General features: G+C 47.6%; 1 protein-coding gene across 2 annotated transcripts in view; it reads left to right on the forward strand.

Moving 5' to 3' along the window:
- Nucleotides 1–12,451, forward strand: part of clns1a (chloride channel, nucleotide-sensitive, 1A) — a 54,677-nt gene that overhangs the window by 3,847 nt on the left and 38,379 nt on the right. For both annotated transcript variants that reach the window (XM_070892544.1, XM_070892545.1), the window contains exon 2: nt 9,867–10,000. In XM_070892544.1, coding sequence (XP_070748645.1) covers nt 9,867–10,000 — 134 coding nt within the window. The remainder of the gene's footprint in view (nt 1–9,866; nt 10,001–12,451) is intronic.

Here is a 12,451-nt window from a genome sequence, read left to right on the forward strand (position 1 = left end):
ACCCATATCGCTTAATACCCTATCAATCTCCATTTTGACATTTTCAATTGGACCCCCCCCCCCAACCACCACAAGCCTCAACAGTTTTTGGGAGGAGAGAGTTCCAGATTCCCAGCACCCTTTGTGTGAAGAAGTGCTTCCTGACATCACCCCTGAACAGCCTGGCTCTAATATTTTAGGTTACATCCCCTTGTTCTGGACTCCTTCAGAGGAAATAATTGCATTCTATCTATCTCAAGATTACCCCTTAATCCTCTGCGCTCCAGGGAATACAAGCCTGCTCTGTGCAATCTGTCCTTATAATTGATCCCTTTTAGCCCCGCTATCGTTCTAGTGAACTCCGCTTTCCTATCTGGCCCAGATGTTACAATTTAACAACAAATAACAATTTGAAATCAAAGATGGATATAAAAAAATAAGGCCCATCAATATCACTTTAAAATCCAGACAGAGTTGAATCTCTGCTCCTCTAATTATTCCCTCTTGAGCATCCCTGATTGCAATCGCTCAACCATTGGTGGCCGTGCCTTCTGTTGTCTTGGCCCCAAGCTCTGGAACTCCCTCCCTAAACCTCTCCGCCTCTCTACCTCTCTTTCCTCCTTCAAGACGCTCCTTAAAACCTACCTCTTTGATCAAGCTTCTGGTCACCTGCGCTAATTGCTACCTATGTGGCTCGGTGTCAAATTTATAATCTCACAATACCGCTGTGAAGCACCTTGGGACGTTTCATTATGTTAAAGGCGCTATATAAATACACGTTGCTGTTGTGTGCCCTGGTTAAGTTATCCCTGCTTCAGCTGAAGACAGCACTTGGTGTTCACTCTCTGTGCAGAAAGTTGCAGGAGATCAACTTATTATTTATATATATATATATATGTGTGTGTGTGTGTATTATATATAATGTTCCTTCATGATTGGTCCACGATCAGTCACTTGGCTCTGCACCACTAGCAGAGGATCAGCAGCCCATGGCTGGCTGAATGGAAGCTTTTAATCGGAGTCACTTGTGAAGACACTGCTCTGTATTCTGCAGTGCCACTTGCAGTATCCCAGCATATGCATTGCATGCATGAATGTTTCCGGCAGCCCATTGCCAGAGGCCGAGATCTTTTGACGGGCCCATTTTCGCACTGAAAGCAGGGAGTGGGGTGGTGCCTTGCTCTTGAATCCCGTGCTGACGGAACAGTTTGTTGACAGTAGCTGTTGTGTGAACGAGTAAATGGGCGATTGTTTGGTCCAAAGGCTGGATTCACATTTCTGCCATTCATAGGCTCATGCGACTCACAGCTGATGTAAAGATCCTGCTCAGAATGCTGATGTTTTAGGATACAGTGCACTCCGCAACCGCTTCCTACGATCTGCTGTTTTATTTCCCCCCCGGTTTCCTATCCTTAAGTGGTACAGGTCCATGAATACTAGCTGCCCCCAGCACCCCTCCTGTTTTTGGTATCAGCTGTGGCTCAGTGGGTAGCACCCTCACCTCCGAGTCAGAAGGTTGTGGGTTCAAGTCACACTCCCGAGACTTGAGCACAAAAACCTAGGCTGACACTCCAGTGCAGTGCTGAGGGGGTGCTGCACTGTTGGAGGTGCCGTCCTTCAGATGAGACATTAATCTGAGGGCCCGTCTCCCCTCTCGGGATTATTTCAAAGAAGAGCGGGGGAGTTCTCCCCGGTGTCCTGGCCAATATTTATCCCTCAATCAACATAACTAAAAAAATAGATTATCTCGTCATTATCACGTTGCTGTTTGTGGGAGCCTGTTGTATGCAAAATGGCTGCTGCGATTCTTACATTACAACAATGACTATACTTCAAAAATACTTCATTGGCTGTAAAGTGCTTTGGGACATCTGGTCGTCATGAAAGGCGCTATATAAATGCAAGTCTTTTTTTTCCTGTGTGGGCGCAGGCAGTGGGAATTAGCAGGCTATTTCACCATATCTCATCCTCGCACGACAGCCACACACAATCCCATTCCAGTTAGCACCAGTGGATAACGACCAGTAATCCAGTATATTATCTTCTTCCCCCATCCCAGCAGCAGAGTCTAACCGTAGTACAGGTGCAGTGCCTAAAATCCGGAACCCGAGGCCGTTCCGGATTCCCGGCTTTTCCGGACTTTCGATTTGTTTCTGAAGTCACGAATCCAGAAACACCCGAGCCCAGGTTTGGGTATTTCCGGATTTCGGGACGTCAGAAAGGTGGGGGGGAGGTGGGGGAGGATTCCCGCCAAGGAGCTGTTCGGGCTGTCTGGCCCTGCCGAGTAGGTCGTCAAGTAGGTCATCGTCGGGCAAGGCTGTTGTCGGGCAGGGCCCCGCTGAGGTTGCAGTCAGGTGGGCCGGATCGCTGAGGATGTCGCCGGGTGAGGCCCCAAGGTAAAAAGGGCAACGGTGGTGAGGCAAGGCTAGGCCCGAAGTCAGCAGGGTCGTCTGGTCCGGGTTCCGGAACATTTTACGGGTTCCGGACGACCTTGCCACGGATCGTTCCGGATTCTGGAACATTCCGGGTTCTCAACGCTGCACCTGTATTTCATACTGCCATCCTGACTGTAATCAGCCTAATTGAACGCAAATTAAGCTTGAACTTGGGCTGTAAATAGAAATTTACAGCACTGAAGGAGGCCATTCAGCCCGTCTGTGCTATAATCTGTTGGAGCTCTTTACAGTATTCTGTGTGGCTTGTGTAGTGTGTTAGGGTTGGGTATCCCCCCACTTTTAGAGAAATGCATCTGACTTTCCCTTTTCATCGGATATACAGCACGGAAACAGCCCATTTGGCCTAACCAGCCTATGCCGGTGTTTATGTACATAGAAAATAGGTGCAGGAGTAGGCCATTCGGCCCTTCAAGCCTGCACCACCATGCAATAAGATCATGGCTGATCATTCCCTCAGTACCCCTTTCCTGCTTTCTCTTCATACCCCTTGATCCCCTTAGCCGTAACGGCCATATCTAACTCCCTCTTGTCTCGAATCTCCTCCAATCTTTCCTCATTTAACTCTTAGCAGCATAGCCTTCCCTTCACCCTCAAGTGCATGTCTAGCCTCCCCTTAAATGCATCCATACTATTCCCTTCAACCACTCCCTGTGGCAGCGAGTACCACATTCTCACCACTCTTTGGGTAAAGAGGTTTCATTTGACTTCCCTATTTGATTTCTTGGCGATTATCTTATTGATGGCCTCTAGTTTTGCTCTTCCTCACAAGTGGAAACACTCTCTCTCTCTCTCTCTCTCTCTGTCTACTCTTATCAAAACCTTTCTTAATTTTAAAGACCTCTATTAGGTCACCCCTCAGCCCAGACCCAGCCTGTTCATCTGTTCCTGATGGGTATAACATTTATTCCGTTTAAATTCAGCCGGCACTTTTGTCCGGATCATGAGGTGATTTTCTTTCCTCTGAATGCCCAGGACCTCCCCCATTTGCCTCTCGCCAGCAACCAGGGTCAGCCATGAAATATAAAATGGGTGCGCGCAAGGAGTAGAACGAAGTCCTTAACTGTGGGAGGCTGAGTGCCGCTCCACTTCTCTCACAACAGCCGCGCTCCGGCTGAGACGGGCCGCTCGGCGCTGAATCAAGAGCTGCTTTTGCCCCCTGTGAGCAGGTCCACCAGGAATTCGATTGCGATTGTTCTAAAGGAGCCAGTCAGCAGACATAGAAGCAGGAACTGGAACAGGGAACTGGAATATGGATCATCATGCCCAGGCAGGTCTTCTGAGGTGTTTGGAGAAAATGGCTACAATACGGGAACATTCAGCCAAGAAAAAAAAGACTTGCATTTATATAGCGCCTTTCATGACCCCAGGTCGTCCCAAAGCACTTTACAGCCAATGAAGTACTTTCTGAAGTATTGTCGCTGTTGTAATGTAGGAAACGCAGCAGCCAATTTGCATACAGCAAGCTCCCACAAACAGCAATGTGATAATGACCAGAATTTTTTTTTTAAGTGGTGTTGATTAAGAGATAAATATTGGCCAGGACACTGGGGACATCGCACCTGCTCTCCTTTGAAATAATGCCGCGGGATCTTTTACGTCCCACCTGAGAGAGCAGACAGACCTGAGGTTTAACGTCTCATCCGAAAGCCAGGCACGTCCAACAGTACAGCACACCCTCAGCACTGCACTGGGAGTGTCAGCCCAGATACTGCATTCGGGTCTCGAGAATGTGTCTGAGCCCACAATCTTGCGGCTCAGAGGCGCAAGTGCTACCCACTGAGCCACAGCCGACAGCCTTACAAGGTCACAAGAAATCGATAGAGGAGAAGGCCGCTAAGTTCGCCCATCCTGAAACCCCCATCCCCTGGGCCTATTATAATGCCTTTAATTATTCCGGGATTTTCCCTCCACTGCCCTAGTGGGAGTCTATTTCATGTGTTGATCACTCTTCATGTAAACAACTTCTGACAGTCTTAAATTTGTATTTTACTAGTTTGAATCTGTATCTGATTGTTTAGTTTCAAGTAGTTTACCGTCTAGTGTTGTATGTTGCCTCCTTTCAAGGCTGAAAGGCCCAGATTTCCCCGGTCTCTCTTCCTAACTCATTTTACTGATGTTGGGCACCAGGTGTAGAACTCCTTTCTGAGGGTCCCCCAAGGTATGATTGGGCACAGTGGGCATATTGTGATCCACCTTCGTGCACTTTGACTTGCTTTTGACTAGTGCGCAAGTGTTTTTATTGTCTATTCTTTTTGCTTTGTTCCAAATGAAATTGCGGGGCTTTTTTAAATGATTAGACCAATGAAAAATGTCTGTGGTGTTTAGCCAACTGGACAACGATTGGCAGGAACCGTTCCGAGGGATCAAAGCTGTAGTCACTTGTGAATACATGGTTGCTTCTTCACACCTATTCAGTGGTCCCTCAGGGAGCTATCTTTTATGTCATCAGTGATCTGGTGTGTGTCATCAATTGATCACCTGGGTGAGGGGCCACGTCTAAGTACAGCGAACTCTCTATTTGCAAATAGGGACTTTGGTTATGTGGCGAGACTGGAGGTTCTGGGGTTGTTCTCCTTAGAGCAGAAAGTGTTAAGAGAAGATTTGATAAGAGATGTTCAAAATCATAAAGGGTTTTGACGAGCCAATAAGGAGAAACTGTTCCCTTATTGGCAGGCGGGTCGGTAACCAGAGGACACGATTGGCAAACGAACCAGAGGGAGGAGATGAGGAAAGAAATTGTGCAGCAAGTTGTAACCTGGAATGCACGGCCTGAAAGGGTGGTGGAAGCAGATTCATAAAATCATAGAAGTTTACAGCATGGAAGGAGGTCATTTCGGCCCATCGTGTCCGTGCCGGCCGACCAAGAGCCATACAGTCTAAGCTCTTGGTCCGTAGCCCTGTAGGTTACGGCACTTCAGGTGCACATCCAAGTACTTTTTAAATGTGGTGAGGGTTTCTGCCTCTACCACCCTTTCAGGCAGTGAGTTCCAGACCCCACCATCCTCTGGGTGATTAAATTTCCCCTCAATCCCCTCTTAAACCTTCCACCAATTACTTTAAATTTATGCCCCCTGGTTGTTGACCCCTCTGCCAAGGGAAGTAGGCCCTTTCTATCACCATATCTAGCCCCTCATGATTCAATAGTAACTTTCAGAAGGGAATTGAATAAATACTTAAAGGGGAAAAAAATTACTGGGCTATGGAGAAAGAGCAGTGGGGGGTGGGGCTAATTGGCCAGCCTTACCAAAGAGCTGGCACAGGCACGATGGGCTGAATGGCCTCTTTCTGTGCTGTATCATTCTAAAGCCCCTGTGATGTACACAAGGTGCGGTGGTGGGCCTGTCTGGTGACTCCTGTCAGCTACCTGGTCCTACCTTTCTGTCGCTGATTCTGGATGGAATACGCCTTCCACACTTGAATGTCATTGATGTGGGAAAGGTTGCAACCGCTACTGGATTAAAAGTCCTAGGTTGCTTGTTGGAGACCAGCTGCCGGCTAGTATGAGTCAGCAACCTTGCATCAATGGCTTGAAATTAATAGCGCTATTTGACTGAGTGAAACTAAAGCCCTTACAGCATCGGCATTCAGCGCAGAACGTGGACATTGTATACCCCACTGAGGGCCACTGTAAACGGAACATTACGCCAAGCAGCCACGGTGAAGGGCAGAGGTTCAGCCATGAACTCATTGAGTGGTGGTGCGGGCTCGAATGGCCGACTCCTGCACCTATTTTCTATGTTTTCTATGTTATTCATTCACAGGATGCAGGCGTCGCTGGCAAGGCCGGCATTTATTGCCCATCCCTAATTGCCCCTCGAGAAGGTGGTGGTGAGCCGCCTTCTTGAACCGCTGCAGTCCGTGTGGTGAAGGTACTCCCACAGTGCTGTTTGGAAGGGAGTTCCAGGATTTTGACGCAACGACGATGAAGGAACGGCCGATATATTTCCAAGTCGGGATGGTGTGTGACTCGGAGGGGAACGTGGAGGTGATGGTGTTCCCATGCGCCTGCTGCCCTTGTCCTTCTCGGTGGTAGAGGTCGCGGGTTTGGGAGGTGCTGCCGAAGAAGCCTTGGCGAGTTGCTGCAGTGCATCTTGTAGATGGTGCACACTGCAGCCACGGTGCGCCGGTGGTGGAGGGAGTGAATGTTGAAGGTGGTGGATGGGGGGCCAATCCAGTAGACTGTTTTGTCCTGGATAGTGTCAAGCTTCTTGAGTGTTGGAGCTGTACTCATCCAGGCAAGTGGAGAGTATTCCATCACACTCCTGACTTGTGTCTTGTAGATGGTGGAAAGGCTTTGGGGAGTCAGGAGGTGAGACACTCACCGCAGAATACCCAGCCTCTGACCTGCTCTTGTCACCACAGTATTTATGTGGCTGGTCCAGTTAAGTTTCTGGTCAATGCTGACCCCCAGGATGTTGATGGTGGGGGATTCGGCGATGGTAATTGCTGCTGAATGTCAAGGGGAGGTGGTCAGACTCTCGCTTGTTGGAGATAGTCATTGTCTGACACTGGTGTGGTCACAAATGTCTTTTATCGTGCAGGACACCAAGGTTGAAACGGGTGGGAGAGAAGACTGAGCAAGTCGGGAAATAATGGCTAGGTAGTGCCCAGCTTGGGTTTTCGAAGGCTGTAGATTGTAAGGAGGGGGTGGCTGCTGGCGGTAAGGGGATTCATGTTTTCAGGTGCGGGGAAAGAATGGGTCAGAATTGGACACAGTGCAATGAGTCTTGACTAGTTCGGAGAAGGTGTCGCTTGTTTCATTACATTAGCCAAAAAAAAATTCAATCGAACAGTCCTCGGATATTTGTCTGTTGCCTTTGACACCGGGGACTAAAATCAGTAAATGAGAATTAAATGGAACTTCTGCCCCCTCCCCCTCCCCCCAAATGGCTGTAACTTTATCTTTTTGTCAACACTTTGGTACTATATTGCCGGTCCTTTTTGAATGTTACGAAGGGGTGCGTCGCATGTGACGGAGTAAACGTCACCAATACATTCAGGTTCTGTTTAAGTTGACCAAGTTTTGATTTGATCCATGTTTGTCCAGTGCAAAGGAGGTGGTACGAAGTGTCCGTTTTAAAATGGAGGCATTGGTGGAGCGGGAGCCAATGAAAGGGCGCTCCCCTGGCCGGCCTCCTAACTTCCACTCTGCTGCCCGTGTCCTAACCCGCAACAATCCCGTTCACCCATCACTCGCTGCCCTACATTGGCTCCCGGTCCACCAACGCTTCCATTTAAATATTCTCATCCTTGTTTTCAAATACCACCATGACCTCGCCCTCTGCTTATCTCTAACCTCCTACCACCCCACAGCCCTCCGAGATGTCTGTGTTCCTCCAATTTTGGCCAAACTTTGGATAAAACATCTTTTATCCCACCATTGCCGGCCGTGCCTTCAGCCGTTTAGGTCCTAAGCTCTAGAATTTGCTTCCCTAAACTCCTCCACCTCGCTCTGCTCCTTTAAGACGCTCCTTAAAAACTATCCCTTTTGGTCATCCGTCCTAATGTTGTCGTCTTTGGCTTGGTATTTTGTCTGACAACGCTCCTGTGAAGTGCCTTGGGATGTTTTGCTACTTTTAAAGGCGCTATTTAAATGTAAGTTCATATCACAGGGTTGCCTCTTGAGCTCTGCAGTATAAAGGGGCCTTAACTAGATTCTTCCAGACACAGCTCTAACCAGGACAGAGAGCCCACTGTTTTGACTGTTGGTTGCTCCGACTGCTGAAAGATGTAATAGATGTCAGTACTGTGTGTGTCCTCTGCCACGCCTGCCTGGCATTTCCCTGATTGTGTTATTGTGTGTGCCAGTAATTGTGAACACTGTGTGCGTGCGGTTGCATGAGTGCGGAAAGCAGGAAGATATCAATGCACTGGTCAGATGGGCGGAACAGTGGCAAATGGAAATCAATCTAGGTAAGTGTGAGGTAATGCATTTGGGGAGGTCTGATAAGGCAAGGGAATACACATTAAATGGTACGATACTGAGAAGTGTAGAGAAACAAAGGGCCCTGGGAGTGCAGGTCCACAGATCCCTGTAGGTAGCAGGCCAGGTAGATAAGGTGGTTAAGAAGGCATACGGAATACTTGCCTTTATAAGTTGAGGCATAGAATATAAGAGCAGGGAGGTTATGCTCGAACCGTATAAAACACTAGTTAGGCTGCAGCTGGAATACTGTGTGCAGTTCTGGTCACCACATTACAGGAAAGATGTGATTGCACTGGAAAGGGTGCAGAGGAGATTTACAAGATTGTTGCCTGGACTGGAGAATTTTGGTTATGATGAAAGATTAGAGATGCTGGGTCTTTTTTCTTTGGAACAGAAGAGGCTATGGGGAGACCTGATTGAGATGTATAAAATTCTGAGGGTCCTGGATACAGTGAATAGGAAGGACCTATTTCTCTCAGCAGAGGGGTCAAAAACCAGGGGGCATAGATTTAAAGTAATTGGGAGGTTTAGAGGGGATTTGAGGGGAAATTTCTTCACCCAGAGGGTGGTGGGGGGTCTGGAACTCACTGCCTGACAGGGTGGTAGAGGCAGAAACCCTCACCACATTTAAAATAATACTTGGATGTGCACTTGAAGTGCCGTAACCTGCAGGGCTACGGACCTAGTGCTGGAAAGTGGGATTAGGCTGGGTAGCTCTTGGTCAGCAGGCACGGACACGATGGGCCGAAATGTACTCCTTCCGTGCTGTAAATTTCTGATTCTACGTGTGTGTACAGTGTTTGTTTGTATTAACTTGTAGGGTATAGCTGCCCCTTTAGCAAAGATTACTGGTTTTCCGTTCTCATAGTTCCACAGAAAGTGATCCCCAAAACACGGGTTAGAGTCTCGTGTAATAAAAATAAAAACAGAAAATACTGGAAATACTCAGCAGGTCAGGCAGCGTCTCTGGAGAGAGAAACTGAGTTAACGTTTCAGGTTGATGACCCTTCCTCAGAACTGGAAACATTTAGAGATATAACAGGGGGAGGGGGAGGGGGAGGAGAGGAAAGAACAAAAGGGAAGGTTTGGGAGAAGGTGAAAGCCAGGAAAGATTAGAGACAAAAGGGACAATGGCGCGAGACAAAAGGAGATGATAATGGGGTAAGTAAAGAAACAAAAGGTGGGTCTGAAAGAGGTGTAAATGGGTATTGTAGAATCAATTTGTAATAAAAGTAGAGTTTGACTTGCCCTATCCCTGTAAACACTGGCAAGAGTTTGATTTTCAAAATGGAGTTTGATTTGCTCTATCCCTGTGAACACTGACATTGAACATTTTGCTGGGTTCTATGTGCAGGAGATTTGCTTCCTGTACTTCCCTGTGTAAATTAGCGGATTATCTGTGGTGTCGGGTAACTTCAGAAATAGCACAGATCATATTTCAGGGTTTTAAAAGATTGTTTGCAAGCCTTTTATTATTTTTAATGATACCTTGTTCTGACTTTCAGCCGACTCTCCTGGTTTGATGGATCTGGAATGGGCTTCTCCTTGGAATATCCGACCATCAGTTTGCACGCTGTGTCCCGAGACGCCACAGTTTATCCACAGGAGCACCTGTACGTGATGGTGAACGCCAAGCTAGGTAAGGCTTGCGCCTTTCTTTCTTTTTAGTGAGCGTTTTGGCGAGATATTTCTCCTGTTTTTCCTCTTTCCTTTGCCTCTTGACGAGAAAGAAAACAAAGTTTGCATTTATATAGCGCCTTTCACGACCTCAGTGCGTCCCAAAGCGCTTTACAGCCAATTAAGTACTTTCTGAAGTGTAGTCACTGTTGTAATGTAGGAAATGCAGCAGCCAATTTGCGCACAGCAAGCTCCCACAAACAGCAATGTGACGATGACCAGATCATATGTTTTATTAGTGACGTTGTTTGAGGGATAAATATTGACCAGGACACTGGGGATAACTGCCCTATTCTTCAAAATAGTGCCATGGAATCTTTTACGTCGACCTGAGAGGGAAGGCGGGAGCCTCGGTTTAACGTCTCATCCGAACGACGGCACCTCTGGCAGTGCAGCTCCCTCAGCACTGCACTGGAGTGTCAGCCCAAATTTTGGAGTTCAAGACTCTGAAGAGGCACTTCAACCCACAACCTTCTGACTCCAAAGTGAGAATGCTACTCACCGAGCAGTGACTCTTTATGGAGTTCAGTTCCATGGATAGTGACGACCCTCCAGTGCCTCCCCCATGTTCCACATGAACCTTGACGGTGACTGTTCAAGTGTGGGAGCGTCGCAGCTTAACCCTGTTGTCTAGACATTTAGTAACATGTTTCAGGCAAGAAAAGGCCTTCAGTCCGTCTTGCCCAGCAGTGTCCAATCTGCGACCCTGGGTTGATGTGGATTAAAACCCTGACGATCTGGCCTTGAAACCCAGGCAATTTCGTCCCATTTGAGTTTATTTCTCTCATTCGTTCAGTTGTCCAGTTTGAATCTTGTGAGCCTGGAAATTTGGCAAAGGGCTGTTCTTGACACTGGTGCCTCACTGGTGGATAAATTCTACATCAGCATACCCAATACAGTGGTCCGTATTTTCCGTGGCCTGTGACTGTGTGCGCATGCGCGAAAACTCGGAACTTGCGATCTGTGAAGAATCTTCTCGAGAGATCCTCTGCATGTGCAGGCAATGGACATTCGCTGGCACAGCGATTTGCCCAACTCTTGCTCAGCGAGAGAAACTCTTAACGCCTGGTGAAAGCAGGTATCCGGCCTTTTACCAGCGTGCGGGTAAAAATAAATATCAGAATAACATTTTCTAAATCATTTTAACACTCAAAAATCTGTACAAATCAGTTTGTTATTTTTTGCCCCTTAAAAATGTTTTTACATGTTTGATGAAATTGTATCTTAATTAATTTTAAACGTGTAATTTTTATTTATTTCAAGTTTGTGTACATGATTTTTGGGTGATTCCTGTTCATGCTTATGGGGATTCCATACGTAAATGGAATCCCCCTTTCTGATTGGTTGGGCCAGCCCACATGGTCCCTGGGGCGCCTGCGAACTGCCTGCACCCCTGGGATACGTGGGCCTCAATGCAGGCCTACGTGTAGAGGCCCAGGAACGCGAGTCTCTGTAGATTCCGGGACCATCAGGGTAGGTGCGTAGATTTATTGCAGTTCGGAGGCTTCTGCCCGTGGGAAGCCTCCGACCGCAAATTCAGGCCCAGTATCTCTCGGTGTTATTGACCTTGAGTCTCACCCACTTGTGGCTCAGTGGGTAGCACTCTCACCTCCGAGTCAGATGGTCGTGGGTTCAAGTCCCCACTCCCGGTGCAGAAGGAGTGCTGCATTGTCGGTTTTTCAGGTGAGGCGTTAAACCGAGGCCCCATGGCTACCCTTTATCACATTGCTGTTTGTGGGAATCGGCGCGTTTCCTACATCATAGGGTACGACCTCCCAAATCTCAGGACTGAGGCCGTTCCGGATTTCGGAACATATTTCCGACGTCCCGACTCTGGAAACACCTGGGCCGAGGTTCGGGTATTTCTGGATTTCGAAGACGAAGTCCGAATCTGGAAACCTATTTGGCTCAGTCGTGACCTGTAGTTAGTAAGGAAAATAAACGCTTGGGGGTGGGGGGGAAAGCCTGTGTTGCAGCACTTGGGACAACGGTAGGTATGAAGACCTGCAAAAAAAGTGAAGTTTAAGTTTTTATTTTTGAATTCTTTTGCAGCACTTCGATAGTTAAGTGTCTTGTGACTGTTCTGTGATTTTATTTTTTGTTTTTTACAATTTTTTTTTGGTGTGTGCCTGTGGGGAGGGATTATTTGCTATTGTGAAAAAATGTCTGGATTTCAGAACATTTTTACGGATTTCGGACAACCCCCCCCCCTCCGCCGATCTGTGTGATGTGCAGATTTTGGAACTCCGGATTTGGGAGGTGGTGCCCTACATTGACTAAAGCGCTTCGGGACATCCTGAGCTTGTGATAGGCGCTGTATAAATACAAGTCTTTCTTGAGATGCATACAAATTGATGGAAATATGGATTCGCATTTTATATAATTGTGTACAGTTTTGGTCTCCTAATCTGAG

Source organism: Pristiophorus japonicus, chromosome 10 (genome assembly GCF_044704955.1).
Source record: "Pristiophorus japonicus isolate sPriJap1 chromosome 10, sPriJap1.hap1, whole genome shotgun sequence".
Classification (NCBI taxonomy): Eukaryota; Metazoa; Chordata; class Chondrichthyes; family Pristiophoridae; genus Pristiophorus; species Pristiophorus japonicus.